The 25,756-nt window shown below is 39.5% G+C and overlaps 1 protein-coding gene across 1 annotated transcript in view; it reads right to left on the bottom strand.

Moving 5' to 3' along the window:
• The window catches only part of plppr1 (phospholipid phosphatase related 1), a 60,382-nt gene that overhangs the window by 21,898 nt on the left and 12,728 nt on the right, over positions 1-25,756 (bottom strand). The window contains exon 2 of the mRNA XM_079449461.1: positions 18,507-18,603. Within this exon, the coding sequence (XP_079305587.1) occupies positions 18,507-18,566 (60 nt within the window). The 5' untranslated portion in view covers positions 18,567-18,603. The remainder of the gene's footprint in view (positions 1-18,506; positions 18,604-25,756) is intronic.

Raw genomic sequence — 25,756 nt, 5'->3', positions numbered from 1 at the left:
AACAGACTCATGCCCGTCATGCATTTAAATCCACGTCTCTGGCGCGGTTGGCAATCAAACAGCTTTCTGTGCCTGAGAAACAAACAAGATTCTCAAAACATATTTTGTTTCCTTACTGTATTATATTACTTAAGAATCAAATTTACCGTTGAAAACAAAACAAAATTATTTTAATGGCTGCAACAGTTTTAACAGTCTCATGCGCACTATGCGCTTAAATCCGGGTCACTGGCATGGTTGGAAATCAAATGTGTTCAGCATCTGAGCCACAAACAAAAAATCCTCAGAAAATGTTTTTAAATGAAATTAAATAAAAAACAAAGCATAATATGAATAATTTGCCATTTAAAACAAAACTAAACTACTCAAATGACTGTAATATGCTGTATAAGGGGGAGGTAAAAAACACATGTGCTCTGGCTGAAAATTCTGAGAAGATGTCGGACAAGGGCCAGGCTATATCGCGCCAAACTTTGAGGCCCGTGCAGGGCTCTAATACCAAATATTACCGCAATATTTATAATTCATTTCAACCATTGAATTCAGTTAAGATTTCACAGAGATTTTCAAAAGACTAAAAACAGGGCCTGCCCGTGGCATAGGCGGTTGCCTAAGGTGTAAAACGGCAAGAGGGGCGCCAGACGATAAGCGCTAAAGAAAACGACATATGAACAGCTTTAACGCGAATTATAATTAATCATCTTAATGTGTTAAATATGTATGTGTAACGGAAACTAGCTAGTGTTATCTGAGCAGGTAAACTTCAAATGTCAAAAGATGCTCCTAGACCATGTTAATGCCTGTGGCATCGTTGTAAGCCCATCTGCTTACCATACTGGACTCCTGGATTGAAGGTCGTATCGCACTCGGATAGACTTGCTTTATTTACACAGACACTGCATGCTGTTTTAGACTGCTTACAACTTAGTGAACTGGAAAGTGTGTTTGCTGTGACAAGCCCTCGCCATTTATTTAAGAAACTTCAAAACAATACAATAAGCTTGTATGTGTGTCTTTACACCATTTGCGCAGAGGTTGACAAAATGTTTTTAAAATATTTCTTATTAACCTTTATCTAAATAAAAATAATAATCAATGAAATATTAAATATGCACTAATATTAAAATACAGTATTATTGAGAAAACAATCTGTTTTATTTTGTTTTCAACATTATTTTCGAACAATTGAAAGGGAATTTGAATTTGTTTTATTACAAATACTTGTTGTCATTTATTTACTTCCTATTACAATTGATGTTATGTTAAAATAAATAAGAATTTTGGTTTAAAAAAAGGTATGTTCTGATATTTTAAGTTAATTTTTTATAGGGGGCGCAGTCTAAAATCTTGCATAGACAGAGGCTGGGCCAGCCCTGACTAATATTTAAGGGTATTTTAAGAATAATTACATTAATAAATACTTAAGTCAATGTGAGGGACTTTACTCTGTGGTATGTTTTGAGTGCACTGCTATGCTGTTGCTATGTGTTATGGGTGAACAAACATGAAATCATGTCATAACACTTATGAGCTCTATAGTAAAAAAAGTCTATAGCAAAAAAATGAAATGTTAGCTTTAAACATCTGTGACAATTTGAATTTAACATTGTTACAGAACTGTCTGTTAAAAGTATACAGTGTATAATTCTGGTAAATCATAAGTGTAACTTTGATTATGGCTAACACTGTAAATACACTAGAAACACTTTCTAAAAGATTTTGGTCGAGTCTAGTTTCTTAAAGATCAGATGCAATAAGTAGAAAATTGTGTTCATGCATCTTATCTTGGTGTTACATTATAGCACTGTGACATTGTGAGGACGATTTGACAATTTTTATCCTGGCACATATAATAATACAATGGCTAAAATGAAATGTTTTTTAAAGACTTAAAAAAGAAGGCATTTTATTTTCGGTAAATAGTGCAAATTATTTTCAATATAACTATATAAAAACTGCTATTAGTGTGCCTTTGGTGTCTAATGTCAGGTCTGCTCAACACATCTCATCTTTAATGCATAAAGAGGTTTGAGGAAAAAGACCAAATCTGTTCAGCTGTACAACTGATTTTATGGAAGATAATTACAGTTCGGTCTTTTGGATCTCTTTATCTCCCAGTCCACCAAGCAAATATTTGCTCAAGACAGCGCAACACACATTTCCTTTGGTCTCCTACAGGAGGCAGTGTGAGACTATGAACAGAAATAACATGGCAGCAGGAGGTAAGCAGGGGTTGTGTGCCTATAGAGTGGGGCAAAGTACGCTCAAGAAAACTAGCTTACTACTTACTGACTTATGTGCAGTATATACTACATTTAACTTTTTATTAATGCATTATAAACATTATTCTACTATTAACATTTCAAAAAACAGTAATGCCTGCTACATTGCAGTTTGCTGTTTTGTTTACTGGACATATGGGCAAATGTAGATTATCTAGAAATACAAACATTTTACTGTGTAGTATGCACAGGTGACATACTAACTATATTAATCAAAAACAAGTGTAGTATGGTGTTGTAAATTATGCTTATAGAACACATTTTTATTAAATATTTGGTCAATTACAAAAAGGGTAACAATATAAAATGTTGTATTTGTTAACATTAGTAAATGCATTAACTAACATGAATTTACAATGAACAATATCGTTTTTATATATTTATTTCATAGATTTATTAAGCCTTGTTAAAGTAAGTTAAAGTCGATACAGTTATTCATTTCAGTGGTACACTAACTTATGTTAACAATTACATATTGAGAAATAACATGTGTAGCTCTGAATGAATATTCAGGGAACTCTTCAGAGTGTCCGAGTTACACGTATATAATTGAGTCTATATACTTTACAAGGTTGTTTATTGTCCGTGGTGTAAAATATGGATTCATTTCAATTGATGCAGGAGGCTGGTGGCATCATCGGACTGAAAGTGTTGTGCGTGCACGAGTATGTGTCAAGAAAGTCTTTTTAAAATAATGCGTGATTTTATTACTAGTTCCTTCATCATAAAGTCAAGATAAGTGCATTGCAGGATACAGAATTTTACCAGACATTATATGCCAAACATTATATCGGCACATTTAACACACTGCAGAGAATGTGAAAGGAACATGCAAGTTAGCCTCAGTTGCCACACCTAGAGACCATTGGCTTAATATCAAAATGCACAAGGTACACAATGGAATTTGTTCTAAATGGCTGAATTCCATGGACCTCTTCGCCAGATGTAAATAACTAGTCCAGAAGCACTTCCCGTTCAATTTTGATTTAAATGTATATAATTTTTTATCTTACATATATCATCAAATCTTAAAGATATTTGTTAAACATATTGATTCGGTTAAGTGCGTTCTTATGAACCAGCGTTGCTCACGTTTTCCAAAATGGTCTACAAGAATTCCAGGAGAGGTGTGTTTCAGATCTTTTAATAGTCTGCCTGGAACCAAAGCCAAACTGTGACTGATTTCCTTACACTACATGTCAGCCTGATGACCTCCTGGGCAGTCCTTGGCCAATGAAAGCTGCTATGGAGTCCCGACCTTCTGCCATCGGTATGAAGGTTCGGTTACGCAAGACTATATGTTAACATGCCATTTCGAATACAGCCATAGTAAATGGAAAATGGAGAGAGTAGAGTCAGGGACAGGGGTGGGCGGCAGAGACAAATGAAGAGGGAGATTCGCTCCCTTTGTCTTTGCATAAATCTTAGTGATGAATAACTGTGTTACGTAATGAGTTACGTTAACATTACTTGTAAAGGAACCCGAATCCTTCCAGCCATCATCAGCTTTTTAACATTCGGGGTCAGTCACACTTCTGGGTAGTGAGTGCAAATCTTCCATTTTAAATTAGAGCTTCAGTGTGCTTTTATTAATACTAGCACCACTATTACTGTATTATTGTTCACTCTTGGGTAGTGTAATATTACACTGTGGTGTTCAATTACAAAAATATATATTGGCAACCACCCACAAAACTGTAGCGTTTTAACATTGTAGGAGCAGATACCACTTTCACTTTAATCAGAAAATGTAAAGGTCTACTTTTCCTTAATCCTTTAGATAAGGAAGAATATCCCAACCGCTCACCTTCACATGACTTCCCCTAGAGCAGATCAAAACCGAACTACAATGAAATCAAGCTACAGCTGTTCCAGACAACCACGATCAATCAGAACAGGCTGTACGAGTCGTGAATAGGACTAGTCAGACGATTTACAACCCTGGCAGTTCACCGGGACCGCTGTAAAGCAAACATGATGAACGACTTTAGAAAACACTTATTCATCATTCTTTCCATCTCTGAATCAAACACATACATTGACTAGATGGTGTTTTTTTTTAAATGATGCTGTAAAAACAGTTTAAATCTAGCTTGAGGCATGCATTATTGTAGGCAGCCGGTTATTATTGCAGAAATAAGCCCCGACAGTGTGATCAGGCCCCGGTGCAAAGTGTAGGGTCTTGTATCACAATGAAGGGGCTCATCTTGGCAAAACAGCCGGCTGCTTGTACATTATCCCACTTATTACACGGCTACTTGCCACATGAGAAAAAAAACTGGACATGAATTGTGAATTTGAAATATTTTATTAGCAAATTTTTACCGAATGCAGATCTTCCGCGAGGAAAAGCCATTTATTTTCAGTTTTATGGTAATTATACATTTAATTTGACCAAAAAACTGTCAAAAGGATTTGCTGCAAGCGGGAGGTTGTTCAGGGTTTGTTCACATTAAAGCCACAATTCACACCTTGTAATACCATAATATAGTACGTTGTTGGACATAGTTCATAGAAATTTTAAACAAATTTGCATACATCAAAACTTTAGTATTTGAAAGTAACTATTACGAGCTAGCCATAGTAACTTACTCTGTGAACCTAACCTGGTCGGGAGCAGGTTTGCTTTGGTAAACCCGGATTCTCTTTCCATCTCCTCCCCCTTTTAAAGTGCAAGTGGTGTACCTCATTCATTAATACAGTCATTCATGCAACACCCACTCACATTCGTAATCATACTTAGATTGAATACTGTCTTATGGTATAAATGTGGACAACATTCAAATTTTTCAGCAGAGCGAAGACATTTCTCATCATTATCTTGTATAATGTTTGCTTAACTGGCCTATGGCTATAAACATGGTAGAACAATAACTTCAACTACCAAAGGTTAGTTTCTTGATAATCTGCCTGAATTGTCTCAAATCTCTAGCATGAGTAATTACGTTGAAGATTTCAATTACCATTGAAAATGTTAACTCCACCTTCTCAGAAACACTAGACATAGTTGTTCCTCTGCCCTTAAAGAAGATCAAGAAAGCAGCACGAAAAATGGAGATCAACTTTAATAAACTAAAACTAAATTAGAGGTATTTCGTACAGCATGGAAGGATAGTATTCTAAAATACAGAAAAGCCCTAAAAACGTCTAGATCTGCCTACTTTTCATCACTAATAAAAGAAAACCAGCACAACCCTAGGTTTTTATTTGACACGACGCCGAAATAAACAAAACATGAATCATCAGCAACTTCTGATTTTGTATATCAACATAGCAGTGATGAATTTATGAACTACTTCTCAAACAAGAAATTATAGAAGAAATTTTAACTATGCAACCAGAAGTGAAACCCACTGAACAAACGAGTGCTGCTAGACCTTAGTGCTGCATTTGACACCATTGACCACAGCACACTCCTACATAGACTAGTAAATTATGTCCCCATTAATATTAAGTGAATAGTCCAGTCCGGTTCAGTCTTAGGGTCTATGCTCTTTGCATTATACATGCTACCTCTAGAAGATATAATGAAGCGACAGAGTTAGCTTTCACTGTTATGCTGATGATTTGGAACAGTCTTCTCCGCACCTTCCGGGAAACAGACACACTCTGTCAGTTTAAATCTAGACTAAAAGACACATCTTTTTAATCTTGCATACACTACAGTATCATAATATAAATACTCTGAAGGTTTAGGCTGCACTAGTTAGATCAACCGGAACCAGGAACACTTCCTATAACAACTGATGCATTCGTTGCATCGAGTGCAGAACAGTACTCTACTCTCAGCCAGTCGTCTCATTGTTCCAAGGTTACTAGAGCGGGCAGGACGCAGTTCATACCCAGACCTGACAAAAGCTGAGATGATAGAGCTGGATAAAGAAGGACGCATCGACACGACATGTCTTCACTACAAAATTTCAGCTGCTATTAGATTATTAATAATAATCTTAAATCTAAATTTGCCTTGTTGTGCAAGCACTGTCAAGCTTGTGCAGAGGCTGCAGCGTTTGCCAGAGGGCAACTGGAATCCCCTGGTTATGCTTGGTTTCCCTCTGAGGTGTTTTTTTCTCCAATGGAGTTTGGGTTCCTCGCCACTATTTGCATACTGTATGCCTGGCCGGGGGGGCTGCTAGAATTATTTAAGTTTTATTTAATTAACACTGCATATAGGAATTCATAGTCTGTTTAATATTTGACCCGCGTTTCTAGGTGATGGCCCCTGTGAGTGTGTGTGTCTGTCTGTGTGCGCGTTTGTATGTGTGTTGGTGCGTGTTGTGTGGAGTGTTTTTGTGTGTGTCTGTCTTCTGTGTTTTCACCTTTTTGTTTTTACTTATTGACTATAAGCAAAACATATAGGGTTATATGTTTTCTTAAACTGTTGCTTTGTAACAATGAAAATTATAAAAGCACTAAACAAATAACGTTGACTTGAGTTTTTTTACAGACTAGTTTGTTGAGTCTATACCAAAACGCCATTAGGTCTACATTGTTAGCCTTAAAAGCTGTATAATTTCTCACTTTCTAAAGCTAAACTAGGAAAACTACGACAGGATAAAGCAAAATCGAACACACCCAACCTTTAAGATTTCAAAGGATTGGAGCTTTATTCTTACCCACAGAGAGATGCAAAAGTACAACTCAAACCCCCAGTGAATGTCTGAAACACTCTGCTGAAATGTTAGGATAAATAATTAATTGGTAACATTGGGGAATAGGTGGTTTCTTTAGGAAGTAGACTTCGGATCACAGCAGGCTGAGCAAATCCTGCGAACAGGACCATAATTTTAACGGTCACACCCTTCAAGAACTTTGAGATGGTATTTAATAAAGCCTTTTGATTTGTAATTTTTTTTTAAGTCTGATTAAACACATTTTTCACAAGCAACACACATCTCTACAAACAGAGGTTAATTGTAACAAGTAGGGTATATATGTGACCCTGGACCACAAAACCAGTCTTATGGGTAAATTTTTCAAAATTTAGATTTATACACCACATGAAAGCTATATATGGTTTGTTATGATAGGACAATATTTGGCCGAGATACAATCATTTAAAATTCTGGAATCTGAGGGTGGGAAAAATCTAAATATTGAGAAAATAATCTTTAAAGTTTTCCAGAAGTAGTCCTTAGCAACACATATTACTAATGATGGGAAATAAATGAAAATTACACCATTGATTAACCACAACTTAAACTTTATACACACAAAATTTCATAAATATACTTTACCAAGAACATATAAAATGAAGTGAAAACTTTGTATTCCTTCATGGCATCATTTTCCATAATGGGGTCGAAGTGATCCAAACATTGATTGAATTCGTCGTCTTCCGGGGCATCCTCTTTTGTCAAGCCGGTCTCTGGACATTCGGTATCATCTTCCGAATTATTTGCAAAAAAGTAATTTACTAGGTTCGTTAAATTATTGCTGTCATTAGTGTTTAGATTGAGCAAACGCGCCATTTCAGAATCCATGTTTTGAACTGCGATCATGACGGATTGAGTACGCTGCGCACGTGACGAAATTGGAAGCCAATTATAGACGCTATAGCAGGCCGTTGCTAAGAAGAAACAGGTTTGTTTTAACACTCTCGATTGGCTTACCCATGTAATGACGTAGAAGAGAGTAGATGAACTTAAAAAGCGGAAACTCTAAACTTTACAAAGATACCAAACATGAATGAATAGTTCTCATAGAGCGGACAGCAGCGAGTTAAGTTTGTACGCATGTTTCGGACCATTTTTTGTTCACGATATAGAGGGATCCGCTCACAAAAATTATGTTTTAATATATTTACGGTAGGAAATTTACAAAATATCTTCATGGAACATTATCTTTACTTAATATACTAATGATTTTTGGCATGAAATAAAAATTTATCATTTTGACCCAAACAATGTATTTTCGGGTTTTGTATATATATACTAAAGATGGACATTGTTTGTGCATCGATCTAAAATAGACTGATATCCACACATTGTGGAGGGGGCGTGGTTAAGCGGAGTCGGCAGGGAAAGGGTGAGGTAAGCGGGGTGTAAATAGGTCAATTTCACATTGTAAACACCTGTGTCCCGTTTCAGTAATTGGTGGGGAGACGTTCAAAAGCCTGTCAAACAGACGAGGAGGTGAGAGAGACCGGCTGGGAAGCCCGAGAGGAAACCAAAACAGAAACCGAAACATAAACCTCTCCTGCGAGACAACGTCGAGCAGCGTGTTTAAAAGGACGACGAGTCATTATTTTGAATTATTGTTTGTTAAGGGCGCAGTGGCGCCAACCAAGGAATTTCTAAATAAATCGTGAGGTGCTTCCCAGCCTACGCCGACCCTGTCTCCTTTCTTCCATCCCTTCCAACGAACTGTATTACACTGGTGCCGAAACCCGGGAAGGAAGGGGAAGCCGTAGCCAGTATGCAGTCCCCGCCAGCCTCGCCGTTTGCGGAAGTGATTCAGTCGCTCGAGGCTCTTCATCACGAACACCACCAGGCGCTGCTGGGTCTCCGAGAGGACCAGGAGAAACGTTTCCAGGTCCTCGTCCAGGCTCAGCAAGAAGACCGCGAGCAGTTCCGAAACTGGGTCCGCCGCGAAGGAACCAGCACCGCGTCGGCGGCCGCACCCCTGTCATCCCACCTGCCTCTCTACAAGATGGGTCCTCAGGACGATCCGGAGGCGTTCCCGGAGCTTTTCGAGCGATCTGCGGAACTAGCAGGCTGGTCTCAGGACGACTGGTCGGCCCGGCTCATTCCTCTGCTGTCCGGAGAAGCGCAATTGGCCGCACAACAGCTTCCGGTCCGGAGCCTGTTTGTCTATGAGAGCCTGAAGAGAGCCATTTTACAACGGGTCGGCCTGAGTCCTGAGCAGCACCGCCAGAGGTTCCGCTCTCTGGAGTTCAGGGAGTGCGGCCAGCCATTCATCATGGCCCAACAGCTCCGGGACGCCTGCCGCAGATGGCTGATGGCCGAAAACGCGGACGTGGACTCCATCATTGATACGGTGACGCTGGAGCAGTTCGTGGCACGGCTACCAAGGACGACGGCGGAGTGGGTCCAGTGTCACCGGCCGACGTCGCTCAGTCAGGCCATCCAGCTGGCGGGGACCAACTGGTTGCGTGCTCTGGGGTCGGCGTACCTCCATCTTCTCTCTCTCCTTCTCTCCCTCATGTTTCCCTCTCTCCCCCCAAACCTGTCCCTTTTCCCAGGTCTCGCCTGGACCGAATAGAGAGGAAGATCAGTAGAGAGGAAGATTTAGGGCCAGAAGCATCTAGTAAAAGTCCACCGATTGCTCTGACCCCGCCTGGGGATCACCTCTCTCCCTCCCAGATCACTGATGTGGCCAGGTTGCAAGCGGAATTCGCACAGGTGTTCTCGCCCCTACCCGGCCGTACCAACCTCATCGAGCACCACATCGAGACTCGGCCCGGCGTCGTAGTACGCAGCCGGCCCTATAGGTTGCCTGAACACAAAAAAATTGTGGTTCAGAATGAATTAAAAGCAATGCTAGATATGGGGGTAATAGAAGAGTCCAACAGTGACTGGGCGAGCCCGATAGTTTTGGTCCCTAAAACGGACGGCTCGGTACGGTTCTGTGTGGACTATCGCAAGGTGAATGCTGTGTCGAAATTCGATGCATACCCAATGCCACGAGTTGACGAGTTGCTAGATTGACTAGGTTCGGCTCGCTTTTATTCGACACTGGATTTGACGAAGGGATATTGGCAGATCCCCTTATCGCCCATATCCAAAGAAAAAACAGCCTTCACCACGCCGTTCGGCTTACACCAATTTGTCACCCTTCCTTTTGGCTTATTCGGAGCACCGGTCACTTTTCAGCGCCTCATGGATCGAATCCTGCGACCCCATACAACGTATGCCGCTGCTTACCTGGATGACATCATCATTTACAGTAATGATTGGCAGCGGCATATCCAACACCTAAGGGCGGTCCTGAGGTCGTTGAGAGCGGCCGGGCTTACGGCGAACCCGAAGAAGTGTGCAATTGGGCGGGTGGAGGTAAGGTATCTGGGCTTCCACTTGGGTCATGGTCAGGTGCGTCCAAATTGATCAGACGGCCGCGGTTGCGACCTCACCAAGACCCAAGACCAAAAGGAGGTGAGGCAGTTCCTGGGGCTGGCGGGATATTATAGAAGGTTTCTATAACCCGCTGACTGACCTCACTAAAAAGGAGGCACCGGATACCGTCCAGTGGTCGGAGCTGTGCCAGCAGGCTTTCACCCAAGTTAAGGCTGCTCTGTGTGGCGGCCCGCTATTGCATGCTCCGGATTTTTCTCTCCCCTTTCTGTTGCAGACTGACGCATCGGACCGGGGCGTGGGGGCGGTCTTGTCCCAGGAGGTCGAGGGTGTGGAGTGGCCGGTGCTGTATATTAGTCGCAAGCTCTCCCGGAGAGAGGTAAGGTACAGCACCATCGAGAAGGAATGTCTGGCCATCAGGTGGGCCGTTCTCACCCTCCGGTATTATCTCCTGGGACCAGTGGCGCCAACCAAGGAATTTCTAAATAAATCGTGAGGTGCTTCCCAGCCTACGCCGACCCTGTCTCCTTTCTTCCATCCCTTCCAACGAACTTTATTACACACATCTATCCATCCCTCATCTAAGAATCTTTGTTATGAATGAATACATACCTATAGAAATCAGAGAAACCCCAGCACAATGACAAAAAAATGAAGACGGTCAAGATCACTGTCATCAAAGATGATTGACAATCAGCATACAGTTTAGATTTTGGTATGGTTCTATTCTGGGCAAAAACTCCCTGCCCACCCATGCAGCCAGCATGAATAAGAGCAGCGATTAAGAATAAGAGTGCAGCGATAACCCCCTTAGCGTTATCAACAGAACACAACAAACAGATGACATTGGTTCTTAACGACATTTAAATCGAACACATAATCCATAATGTAAACTAGTATCTTGGTATGAGCACTTTTATGAGTTTATTCTAAATATAACCATTTCATGATGAATCATTTTGTTGTTTCCTAATTTCTCTGCAAATCGCTTTGGTGAAAAACGTCTGCGAAATGCCCTCAATGCTGTAATTCAATGAAATTGAGAGTTATGAAGAGGAATATCACTGACTGAAGTCCTGATTGTAGATGTGGGTGGAGTTGGGGATGGAGGAGGGTAAATTGTTTGTGAGTTAAGTTTTGAAAAGAAGCAGTGTAGTTGCAGACATGTTTAAAAAAGTATCGATATTTCAGGCAACAAGTGACAAAAATAAGAGTGACAAAAACACTCCACACCACAAGTACATACAGAAAGAACAAATTGATTAAACATGCACAGTGTTTCCGCTCACAGCCACGGCTGCAGGGTCTCGGTTGAACAGTGTTTCATTCCATTCATTCCTCATTTGTCCCTTATTCAGTAGATTTAGTAGCATGTCTCGAGTACAGAACAACGTTTCCAAAACCTGTCACTGTTATTGACTGTTTAGATGAACACTGTTCATCCGTAAGTAAGCACATGGTTACACACAGAGAGGCTGTGCATGTGCTGTGTGAAAGAACATTTTCTCATTTCACAGATCAAAACTTGCCAAAACATTTCACTGATCAAAACTAAGCAAAACAGGAATAAAGGCACTGAACTGTAACATGAAGTCAATGATCTCTATTTTTACACAAAGAAAATAATTGCACGTTTCAAGCTCCATTGAAGACAACAGAGAGAAAATAACAATAACAGCACAGTTTCAATTAACCATACATCAAAGTAAGAAAATCACAATATTTTCATTATAGACGATCTCTAGCAATTTGTAGATCTGTGGAAAACAAGCTAAAAATAACTGACTGCTCAAACAAGGACGACAGCATCAGGATATATGGCCTGAGTCCAGTCCTTGCACAGTGAGAAACTGGGAGAGAAGGTAGATGGCATATGTCACCATATTGCATATGCTTCTTGGCTCAGGAGCCTTTCACAAAATAATTTCCCTAAAGGAAAGATCCGAACATGACAGCATTTTTTCAGTGCCTTCACTAAGGAAGCATTAGTCTGCGTGATCGTTTCTGTTTGGCCTACTTTCCGCCTCTGATGTTGCCTGAAAGCGGCAAGCAGTTCCAGAGGCACAGGAAAAGAGATGAATCAGAACCACACGTTTCATGAAAGCGAATTTGTCCTGTATTAGGCCCCTGCTGTATGTGATATTTTATCTGTTTGCAAAAAACAACAACTTAAATCATATGTGGGCAAGCAAACAGTACAACATTTTACACAGCCAAAAAAAATAATAATTCACTGACACTACAAAAACGAAGAAAGGAAGGTAACAGTCAGTCAGGTGTATACTCCAAAACCTTGACTATCAAAATCAGACAGATATGCGCAAGACAGAAAATCTAGATAAATCAAGTGATAATTTTTATTTTTGGATAAACTATGTCATCATTTACTCTTGTCATTTCAAACATAATGACTTTTTTTATTTTGCAGAACATGAAAGACAAACACTTTGAAAAACTTTGTAACCGAACAGCACTGGACCCCATTCACTCCTATTGTATGGACACAAAACCAATGCAAGAGAATGAGGTCCATCTGAGGGAATTTCATGTTTTGCTTTTGATTTAGTGCGTTAATATAACCGTGCATGTATAAGACGTCGAAAGTTTTCCACCTGATGATTTACTAAAACTAAAAGAGAAGTCTGATCTAGATCTGCCTAAAACGCCTCGATCAATCATGCCTCCACATCCCTACGTCAGTATGTAGTAATGTTTGCATGACGCCGCCCAAATGTCCACACAAAGCTAAAGGCAGAGCCTCAGATATTTTATTCTTTATGCACTTGTATTTATGCTATTTATTATAACCGGTCCGACACGAATCCACTCCGAATGGGTGGTGAGGCGAACTGACAATAGTACCAACATGAGAATTGCATGCTCTTGGCTTTCACACACTGTCTGGCCTCCACTGCGATTGCATATGCGTCTTTTTATCCGCTCATTTCATTATTTAATCTGACACCGATGTTCTAAGCAAGGTGTTTTTGCAACCGTAATAACGCGAAACATTTCCGAGGGAGAGGAGAGATGAGCTGACAATCGGCCTCGTTCTAGATGTTTGCGGTTATAGCAGTGGTTCTCAACCCGCGGCCCGCGGGCCGCATGTGGCCCGTCACAAATGCCAATGCGGCCCATGATGCTGACCACGGAAGAAAAAAAAAAAGAAAAAAAAATATTAATAACTTATAGTTTTACAATTCAGATTTCATTATTGTTTTTTTTAATGTATTAAACCAATAAAAGTTTGAACAATATTATTTTTTTTGTCATAATATAATTTTGGTGATCGTGTAGCCTACTGGTTCCAGATATGCGCAGTACTGACGCAACTATGAACTGACAAATACACAGTTAACGCACACAATTACAAGCGCGCGCTCTGGCAGATTTAAAACTCATCAATTAACGATCAAAATGGACAAATTTGTAATTAGAGGAGAAAAAAGATGCGTGGAAAATACTGATAAAGGAACACATGCAAACAAGAAGAGTCGTAGCATCAGCAGTGAAGGTAGGAAAGTGCTTGAAGAATGGAAGAATCAGTTTGCTGTCAACGAGCGAGATGGACAGCCTTTCTGCTTGCTCTGTAATAAAATACTGGGCGTATGCAAAACTTACAATCTCAAAAGGCATTTCGATACCACCCATGCAACTTTTGACACGAAATATCCACCTGGATCTCAGGAAAGAGCTTTCAAGATAACTAGTCTTGAAAAAAATGCCATTGTTGAACAGAATACAATGCGAGCTAGCTTAAAAATGTCTCAGGCCGTGACATTAGCAACGTTCAAAATTTTCTGGCTCCTTGCCAAACACGGCAAACCATTCAGTGATGGAGAGCTAGTTAAGAACTGTTTTCTGGAATCACAATGTCTGTTTGATGATCTGAGCAACAAGAGCGAGATAATTCGCAGGATAAAAAGTTTACAGCTCAGCAATGACTGAATTTCTGAAATGTCTGAGAATTTGACAGAACAACTAAAAACTAAGCTAGCCACTGCTTCAGCACTCAGTTTGGCTGCGGATGAATCGACAGACATCGGAGATGTTGCTCAGCTTTGCATTTGGGTGAGATGTGTGAATTCAGAGACTTTTGAGGTTACAGAAGATTTATTGGCATTGAAATCGCTACATGAACGAACAAGGGGCGAGGACATTCATAAAGCACTTCGTGAAGCATGCAAAGACATGAACGTACCGGAATCCTCAGTTGTCTCCATCACTACTGACGGTGCGCCCTCAATGACGGGAAATCACAAGGGTCTCGTGGCTGAAATGCGAAAAATCTCCCCTGACTTGTTGGCATTTCACTGTATCGTGCATCAACAAGCACTATGCAGCAAGTTAGTTGATGGATACTTCGTGGAGGTTATGAACACTGTGGTCAAGGTGGTCAACTTCATTCGAGCGCGGCCTCTAATGCACCGACGTTTTATTACGTTGTTGGGCGAACTGGACAGTGCTTACGGAGACCTCATTCTGCACAGTGAAGTGAGATGGCTAAGTCGTGGAAAAGTCTTGCATCGCTTTCTGGCTGTACTCCCCGAGATAGTAAACTTTCTTAATGACATCGGCGAGGGAGAAAGATTTCCAGTCTTGAGAGACAATGAGTGGAAAACAAACGTTGCTTTTCTTTCAGACGTCACAGCTCACCTAAACAAGCTGAATTTACAACTTCAAGGTGACGAAAAACATGTTGATGAACTATTGGGCTGTGTTGAGAGTTTCAAAATGAAGCTAGTACTGTACACTGCACAACTCAAAGATGATGATTTAACTCACTTTCCACTTCTGAATGACGTGTGTGAGGGTGTCCTGGACATGCAACAGAAAGAACGATTCGTTAAAACCGTCAGTCAAATGCAGGAAAAATTCACCTCTCGTTTTTCTGATTTTGAGAGAATAAAATCTGCAGGACATTTCATCAGAGAGCCATTGACTTTCCCTCTGGAAAAAATCAAGGACTTGGCTGCAACTTTCGGTTTGTCCCGCCGCGCACTCGAAGATGAACTGATGGCTGTTCAGGCAAGAGGACACAGTCATACCGCGCAACAGTCATCCTCAGTTACAGAAATGTGGCGAAACATCTCTGGAGAAAACCTCAGATTATTAAGTTCAAAAGTGCTTTCCATATTTGGGTCGACATACATTTGCGAACGCACATTTTCTGCAATGACGCGCATCAAGTCACGTTACCGTGCGCGTCTTACAGACTGCAATTTACAGTCGCAACTTCATTGTGCTGTTACTCCTTTTGAGCCAAATTTCACCAAATTGGTCTGCTCCCGACAACATCAGGTGTCCCATTAATGGTAAGTAGAATTATACTCTAATAATAATAATAAATCTAACTGTACTCTAATAATAATAATAATAATAAAAACTGTAATCATTTAGATACCTTAATATCTGGTTAGTTTACAATAGTTTACGTATTGGTGACGCCAAATGTAAATGATATGCAGCCCGTGAAACTTGAACTTAGACATAGTGCGGCCCCCTGAAAAAAAAGGTTAAGAACCACTGGGTTATAGTAAGGGGCACAGAATTTCTGCCACACGCTTGAGGTATTCAGCCGATCACGACGCACTGCTCAACTGGCCAATCTGAGCACACTGCGCTTTCCAGAGCGATGAGTAAAAATCTAAGTTTTTTCGAAAGGTGGCTAGATGAGCTGCAATAATGTACAGTTAATGAGTTTTTTCAAACTTAATTCGTACAAACACATTGTATTACACCAAACACACAAGTTAATCATGTCATATGACTGCTTTAACAAAAAATATTGTGTTCTGCGTCAGGAAGGAAGTCATACAGGTTTGAAATGACAAAGGTGTGAGTAAATGATAACAGAATTTTTATTTCTAACTTTAACCTCTCAGTAGGGATGTAACGATGCACTCCAAGCCGGTTGAAAATCGATGAAAATATGTGACGATTCGTGTCGGTTGAGATGTTAAAAGAATCGCGATACACGTTTTAAACAGCAGGGGGCGCTGAAGCAGTAGCCTACATTCTGACCTCGCTTTACAGGCGCGATAGCAGCGAAAAAGCTGTAGCTTTTAACAGAAGCAAAAATGGCGGCGTCAAGTGTAGGTGACGTTGATATTGAGGATGCCCCAAACTCATTCAAATCGGACGTGTGGCGGCATTTTGGCTTTCCGAAGACTAAAAATGAAAAAGGTGAGGTGGTAACGGACAAAACAAAAACTGTGTGCAGATACTGCAAGAAGATGTTAATATACACCAATAGCACAACAAACATGAGGCAGCATACAAACCGTCACCACAGTGAGAAGCTCCAGTCACCGCCGTCTGCACGTAAAAACCTGTTAGTGGGCCAAACCACACTGACCGGCGGATTTGCAGCCCCACTCGCGGCAACGAGTGCGAGAGCCAAAGAGATCACAAGGTGTATCGGCGTTTTCATGGCAAAAGATATGAGGCCGTTTTCTGTCGTAGAAAATGAAGGATTTAAGCTACTCGTCAACAAATTGGAGCCCAAATACACCATCCCATCACGCCCCCACTTTAGCCAGACTGTCATGCCAGCGCTTTACAGGGAAACAAAATCTAAGGTAATGGAGACCCTCAGAAATGCATATAGTGTATCAATTACAACCGACGGCTGGACCTCCAGGGCTACCCAGCGTTATCTTACGGTCACAGCCCATGTGATAACCAGTGAGTGGGAGATGGTTAATTTTGTTCTCCAAACTCGCCCATTGTTCGAAACACACACCGGAGCTAATATATAATATAAAGCCTTAGTTTGTTTATATGAAAAGATTTATTTTATTTGTATTTATTTTATTTGGGATTTGTTTTAATATTTCAATTTAGTTTTGTTATTGACAAAGATATTTTTTATTTTCAGAAAGAAATGTACAGCATTTTGTCTGAGTGAGAATAAAATAATAAAAGGAAACTTTTTCATTTATCTTTCTTAAATCTCATTTTGTACAAAAAAATTGTGATAAAATCGTATCGTGAAACCAGTATCGTGAATCGTATCGCATCGCGAGTTCAGTGAATCGTTACATGCCTACCTCTCAGCATGTCAAACTGACACAAATGATGTGGTTTGATGAAAAGAGAGTGCTATTATTTTTGCTCAATAATCAAACAGATTTATTTTATATAATTTCACATTGTGTGAATCAAACACAGCTAAAGGGGTGAAAAAATCCTGCAGACATAGGGACCAAGGGGGAAAACCAAAATTTTAAGTTTGTTTTTTATCCACAACCAATAGACAAGTACATATTAACCAACCAGAACACCCTAACAACTCCATGGTGAAGCCCTAGTAACACCTTAGCAACCGCATGGCAGTCAAAATATGCTGGTAGGCCAGTCTAGTCACATTAGTCTAGTCTAGTTTCCAGATTCACAAGGGCTTACAAGTGTCTGCACACAGTTTCTTACAGTAGTGATAAAACTAGAGATGCATCGATTGTATTTCCAATTTTTTTGTAAGTGTCGATTCTGAAATCTACTTTTCTTTAATTGAACAGAATTTGATCTGATTAACAAGACACAACAGGTAACAACTCTGGGTAACGCGACGTCAGAAAAGTACCATCGACTCTTAAGTATTTCAGGCTGAGATAATGCATCAGATTTCTGAAGCCTCTGTTCTCAACTATGGAGAACGGCTGGTCATCAAGGGCCATGAATTCCATAATTTCTCTCGTAATTGCTTTAGTCTTTTCACTGCTCATACCAATGAAAGATAGGAGAGGCTGCTGACTTGTGGTTGGCATAGAGCTCCGGCACGGAGCGCTAGCATTAGCATTAGCTGATTTCCCTTGTTCAAACTGGGCTTATTCAGCAGTTTGATGTGATTTTAAGTGTCTTATTAGGTTTGTTGTGCCGAACGTTTTTGTGGTGGTTCCACCACGGGGTATATTGGACAGATATTACAAACTGCAAGCTTTGTGTCGTCTACTATCACAGTGAAGAACATCAACACCAGCTAAATATTTTCATGTGAAGTTATTGTCACCAGTCAGACCGATCATGCTAAAAAAAGGTGCACCCTTGTTATGAACAAAAATGAAGCCAGGAACATTTATTTGCCATAAAAGCAACATCTTTTCATAACCAGAGAATGAAATGCAGCAGTAGCTGAAAAGATACATTACATTTTACACCACATTTTGTCAGTTAAAACATCAAATCTTACCTCTACAAAGATGAAGCAGGGTATGATGGAGTAACTACGTTGCGTATTATCTGAAGCCATTTTGCATCAGTTTAGTCAATGGTCCACAGTTGGCAATCTATAGGGGAAAAAAAGAATGCAATTAATAGTTCATTTAAAAAAAGAAAGTCTAGCCTACGAGATATCAGTCTAGCCTATGTGATATCAGCTGAATACTTTTAGCCAAGGTGCATTTTATTACATTGTTGTTACATTCGGTTTTCTCCTTCAACATACCAAACAACTTTTGAGAAGATCCAAGCTAGAGGTGTAACGATACACTCAGCTCACGATTTGGTACATATCCTGATGCTGAATTCATGATACGATGAATTCATGATGCAACATGATCTTAAAAAAATGATATTTTTAAAATATTAACAATTTCAATTTTTGTAATTTAACATTAAATTTGAATTTAACACCAGTGCCAATTTTTACAGCAAACTTTGAGATTAAAATGTAGTTTTAGTCAAATTTTAGTCATCCCCTTCATTTTAGTTTTAGTCAACAAAATCAACATTCTAGTTAGTCTACAAAAATCTAAGATCATCACCTTTATTTCTCAGAATCAGTCATTTCGTGTGCGTATCCTGGATTCTGCCTACATAAAGTGACCTTTTCAATGTAATTACTTATTACGTGAAGTCGTGATCGCGCTTCGCAGAACAGAGCAAGGCGAGCATTTGTGTTTATAAAGCTTATACATTTTTTTGAAAATGACATCGTTTCACTAAATAAGACCCTTATTCATCATCTGGTATTGTTTAAAGCCCTTTGAAGCTGCACTGAAACGGTAATTTTGACCTTCAACTGTTTGGAGTCCATTGAAATCCACAATATGAAGAATAATCCTGAAATGTTTTCATCAAAAACCTTAAATTCTTTTCAACTACAGAAAAAAATACATAAATATCTTAGCTGAGGGTACACACAGGGGTGAGTAAATTATCATGAAAATGTATGTTGAAAGTGAACAATTCCTTTAACAATTTCAGTAACAACATGTACCAGTTCATTATTTCTCATTTTGACTCGTTCGTTCAGTGAAGGGGTATTCATTCAGTACATTCAACCACTGTCTTTGATTGAGACATTAATGAATGAGAAATCTTTCAAAAACATAGATTACATTCATAAACTGTATTACATTTCTTCTGTCACGCAAATTGGATACTTGGTTCGATCTTTAGCATGTCATTCAATCTTTTAATGTACAGTACGACTCACTTCATCACTTCTCCAATCGGTATAGCGCTGGTTTCTTCTGGCTACTCTTTGTTGCATTTCACGTTAGCGGATAAATTAACATTGGCATATAAAAACGTTTGTACTTGCCTTTGTAATATGTTTTGGGTTGACTCAGCAGTGGAAAAAAGAAGCGCTTTGTAAACCACGTGGAAACACAGATTATAGGCTTGTTGGGCTTGACATAGCGCCACAAGATCCGACATACGGATGAGATCAAAGTACCGCAAAAGCGATTCAAAAAAACATAAATAGTTGGTCTTCGAAACGCTGATGTCATCTACCTGTCCTATCTTGCGGTGCCACAGCAATTCATACAAACCTTACAGAATGTTTTGTGCTTCCCCTTCTCCCAGAGACTTCTCTCTACCACATATATATCCGCTAGCGCAGAGTAGGTAACGTCTTGACCGCTAAATGAATAAGACTTAAAATATCCCCATCTCTCTAAATCTAACATTTAAGCACAATTTACTGCAAAAAGGACAACAAATGACATTTTTAACTACCTGGTTCTGAAAAACGTTGTGCATTGCAACCAACGGTCACCCCTCCCTTTCGAAGCACTACGGTGGCTTGCAGGACAAAGATGTCACGTTTTCGCTTCTTTGCCAAAATAGATATTTACAAATGCGCTCTGTAAAGTAGTTTGACCATTTAGGGCTGGGGTCTTCAACTAAAACTGCTTTAAGTTCCAGTAAATAAACCCTCCTTACCAAGAGAGTTCCGGACAATGAAATACCTAAAAACAGAAATTGATATTTTTGGCTGCCCAAAGTAATTAGCATAGAAAACATTTTTATTGAACGAAACATATGAAATTCTTGTTTGAATAAACGTAATATCTATAAGACGACATAAGTAATCCTTCACAGAATATATATTTTAATGGTGTTCTGTAATACCCTTCAAGTCGCTGTGTTATAAAATATTTAAGATCAACCAGTAACAATGTCTGGCAATAATATAAATGAAGGAAACAAATGCCTTGTGCAAAATGCCTTAATCTCTAAACCTGCACTGAACATACATTAATTTCAACATTAATAACTTTAACATTAACAAAACTAACGTGTCCTTTTCTGCTTTTCCGCTCTGGTAACCTTGGAACAATGAGACAAGACCGGCTGAGAGTAGAGTACGCTTCTGCACTCTTTGATGCAACAAATGCATCAGTTGTTATTGGAAGTGTTCCTGGTTCTGGTTGATCTAACTAGTTCAGCCTAAACCTTGGGAATATATATTTTATAATTGTGTAGTGTCTGCAAGATTAAAAAGATGCGTCTTTAGTCTTCATTTAAACTGACAGTGTGTGTCTGTTTCCCGGACAGTGCGGGGAAGACTGTTCCAAATTCCAAATTTAGGCGCTAGAGAGGAGGATCTGCCACTGGCACTTGCTTTTGAAATTCTAGGTATTACCAACTGACCGGACGCCTGAGAGCATAGTGCACCTGAAGAACTGTAATACGAGAGATGTTCACTCAAGTAGTGAGGAGCTAAACCATGCAGGTCTTTATAGGCAATACACAAGATTTTAAAGTTAATATAATGCTTTATAGGTAACCAGTGCAAGGTTGACAAAACCTGGCTAATATGCTCTTATTTTTTTGTACAAGTAAGAACTCGAACTGCCGCATTTTGGACTAGTTGGAGTTTTCGTAATAGGCCTGCAGGGCAACCACCTAATAGTGCATTACAGTAATCAAGTCTTGATGTCATAAAGGCATGAATTAGCTTCTCTGCATCTGATGGTGACAGCATTTTTACGTAGTTTAGATATAATTTCAAGATGGAAAAACGCAATTTTACGACTTGCTGAAGAATTGGGTTTAATGGAACATCCATCAATAGTTAAGCAGTATTCTTGGTTGTTACTTATGGTGGTTTTCGGTCCAATAAGTAACACTTCAGTTTTGTACGAGTTCAGTTATAAGAAATTGTTATTAAACAGCATCATCAAGTTGTCTTTGAACATCCTCCGATATAATTTCAGCTCTTTTTTACTTTTAGTTCATGTCTTTCCAGCATTCCAATCAAAAGATGCATTAATTAGTACCTGGAGCAACATATTTGAGGTTATTCAGAAATGTAGGCAGAGGTATGCATTTCATATAAACCTGTGTAAAGTAATCTGTCCCACCCCTCCTCCACTGTGATAGCCAATATAATCTTTGACTCTATCCTATGTTTGCATGCACCATCAATCCAAATGAATTCAATCTGATTGCAGATTAGAAAAGTACTGTTTGGAAACCTGGTTATACTGCACACAACATCTAACATGACACTTTATCTCTGGATGGAAGAATAAAGTCTATAATTTTCCATTTGTAATGGAAACACTGTTCTTTCCTTGCTTTAAAGGTCCATTGTGTAATTTCTGTGATGATTATTGATAGAAATGCAATATAATATACATAGCTATGTCTTCAGAGGTGTTTAAAGACCTTACACAATGAAGCGTTATGTTTGTATTACCTTAGAATGAGCTATTTCTATCTACATACACTGCAGATGCCCTTGCTATTTCGCCATGTTCTGTCACATCTTAAAATGTCTGAACATCAGTACATTAGGTATATTATCAAATACAAATTATTTTAAGTCTTTTCCTAGAACCAACTTTACTTTCAAAGACATTTTTGCAAGAACTTCTAACCAACTGGTGTTTTTTAGTGCATTTATAATGTTTACCTTGAATGCATCACTAAAAGCACACAAAAATGTAAATGGAATAAAGAATGCATTTGCCTCGGTAGTTCTAGTCATTTCTTTAGCATCTCTAGTTTAATTACTTCCTGAAGTGCTGCACCAATGCAATGCTAAACTTCTTTTTGTTCAGGATCTGTCAGTACAGATTCATGAAACCATTACCTCTAGCGAACTGACATTTCTGTGGATTCAACGCAAAGTCCTTGACAATTCTTGCTACCTGCTTACTGCTTCAGATGAGGCAGACGCTGCCCAGCAGGAGAGGAGAGATCTTTTAACATTGTTTTTATCCCATTCTTTCCTGTTAGCGTCATTTACTCACAGCATGTATCACTCAATACACTTCGTTAAATTGTTAACAACTTTCAAAGCGCACCGGAAATCTTTCCCCCGAAGGTATCAGACAACCACGAAATGGAAACAAGTTAGGAAATAAACATCTGTAATGTAGCAATTGCAACTAACGATAAAATAAACAATAGTACAAGTTATTAAAATATCATGTACACATTTAAACATGGACGTGCGAGTAAACGTGCTTCACCTCTCCCCTCTACTACAACACGGAATCAGGTTGTTGTATCACTTAACTTGCACTTCTTTCATATTAGTGTATTTTATTCATAGCATACATTGTTAATTATCACTGTCGTTGCTAACTTATCCTGATATCTCAATAACCTCTCCTGGTTATTTACTTGAAAATCTTAAACCAAAACACTCAGCGCCGTTAGCATAGCACAAGCGTGCTAGCGGGCTTTCTGTTTACACTGCTAAATATCATCTCGCCTTCTAGCTGTCTTGTGTGCTAACGGTTTCTCTTTAAAGCGTATATGCTAAGAATCACCGAGCAGCCTTGGTAAGTTGGAATTACTCTTCAAACCCGGTGAGTTATGGCTTCTTCTCTTATTATTGTCACTTGCACCTCATGTCATATGTTTAGCTTAGCCTTCTCTGTCAGCGGCGAGGGTTTTACATGCGATAAATGCAGGGAAATAGCTAGGCTGACAGAGAAGATCACAGTATTAGAGTCTCGCATCCAATCTTTATCTGAGGATAGTAAGAATGTAAGGAGCTTAGAAAACACTTTGGATGCGAGCAATACTAGCGCGCACAGTTCGGTTCCGGTTGAACAACCCCCGCAGCTGGGAAACTTTGTGACTGTGAGACGGTGTAGTCGCAGGTCAAAACATCACTCAAACGTTCCGACTACAGTCTTGAACAGGTTTGCCCCGCTTAGTGACGCACCGACTGAGAAACCTGCTGAAAGTGCCCTAGTTATCGGTGATTCTATTGTTCGGAACGTTAACATAGAGGCACCAGCCACCATAGTCAAATGTTTACCGGGAGCCAGAGTGCCTGACATCAAGTCAAATTTAAATGTGCTGGCTAAGGCTAATCGTAAATTCGGTAAGATTGTTATTCACGTCGGCACAAATGATGTTCGACTCCGTCAATCGGAGATCACTAGAGATAATATTAAAGAGGTGTGTGAGCTCGCAAGCACGATGTCAGAAACTGTAATATTCTCTGGCCCCCTCCCCACTTATCGTGGTGATGAGATACATAGCAGAGTATCATCACTAAATGGCTGGTTGTCTGAGTGGTGCCTGCAGAATGATATTGTTTTTATAAATAACTGGAAGAGTTTTGAGGGCAGACCTGACCTGTTGAAAAGAGATGGTCTCCACCCCTCCTGGGCTGGAGCTTCTCTACTCTCTAGAAATATGGCACATAGTCTTAATGCTAAAACTTGACTCACTGGGGCCCAGGTCAGGGAGCAGACTGAATGGCTTAACCAACGGTCTGCTTGCCGTCTCACGTTGCAGAACACACATAATACACTACATGCGATAATACTTTCTCCCAAACATCATAAAATAGAGACTGTGTCTGTCCCCCGGATTAGTAAACATAAAATAAAGCGTAAACCTCTCAAAGGTAATTTAATTAACGTTAAACTAACTAAACATGAACATAATACAGATAATCAACTGTTACGACTCGGATTGCTAAATATTAGATCTCTCTCTAATAAAGCACTTTTTGTTAACGATATGATAACAGATCATAAAATAGACATGCTCTGTCTAACAGAAACATGGCTAAAGCCAGATGACTATATTGCGTTAAATGAGTCTGTCCCCCAAGATTACTATTATACACACGAGCCTCGCCTAAAAGGCAGAGGGGGAGGTGTTGCTGCACTTTACCGTAACTCTTTTAGCATTTCTCAGAAATCTAATCCTAAATATAATTCTTTTGAAGTCATGGTACTTGATGCATCAATACCTAATATTAAGGACAAAACATCTTTAAAATTTATTCTGGCTATTGTATATAGGCCTCCAGGGCACCACACAGATTTTATTAAAGATTTTGGTGGGTTCTTATCAGAACTAGTACTGTCTGCAGACAGAGTCCTTGTTGCTGGTGACTTTAACATTCATGTAGATAATGATAACGATGCTTTAGGAATGGCTTTTAAAGACACTCTTAACTCCATGGGCGTTAGTCAACATGTGTCAGGACCTACTCACCTTCGTAATCATACTTTAGATTTAATTTTGTCTTACGGTATAAACGTGGTCGATGTTAAAATCCTTCAGCAGAGCGAAGACATCTCAGATCATTATCTGGTATCATGCTTGCTTCAATACCCAATGGTGGCAAATCAAACTCCAAGTTACAAATATTGTAGAACAATAACTTCGACTACAAAAGGTGCGTTTCTTGATAATTTGTCTGAATTGTCTCAAATCTCTAGCATGAGTAATAACGTTGAAGATCTTGACTTTACTATTGAAAATATTAATGCCACCTTCTCGGAAACGCTAGACATAGTTGCTCCCTTGCGCTTAAAGAAGATTAAAAATGACAGACCGACACCGTGGAAAAATGAACACACTCAGGCTCTAAAGAAAGCGGCACGAAAAATGGAGCGCAACTTTAAAAAGACTAAATTAGAGGTATTTCGTACTGCCTGGAAGGATAGTACAAAAAAATACAGGAAAGCCCTAAAAACGTCTCGATCCGCCTACATTTCATCACTAATAGAAGAAAACCAGCATAACCCTAGGTTTTTATTTGATACAGTGGCTAAATTAACCAAAAATAAATCGCCAGCGACTTCTGATGCTGTATACCAGCATAGCAGTGATGATTTTATGAACTATTTCACAAATAAAATCCAAGATATTCGAGAGAAAATTATAACTATGCAACCAGATGCGAAACCCGCTGAACAAACGACTTACTACAGCACCCCTAAG

Source organism: Barbatula barbatula (genome assembly GCF_947034865.1).
Source record: "Barbatula barbatula genome assembly, chromosome: 24".
NCBI lineage: Eukaryota > Metazoa > Chordata > Actinopteri > Cypriniformes > Nemacheilidae > Barbatula > Barbatula barbatula.
Note: the sequence above shows the minus strand (reverse complement) of the source record. Positions and strands in the feature narration are given on the sequence as shown.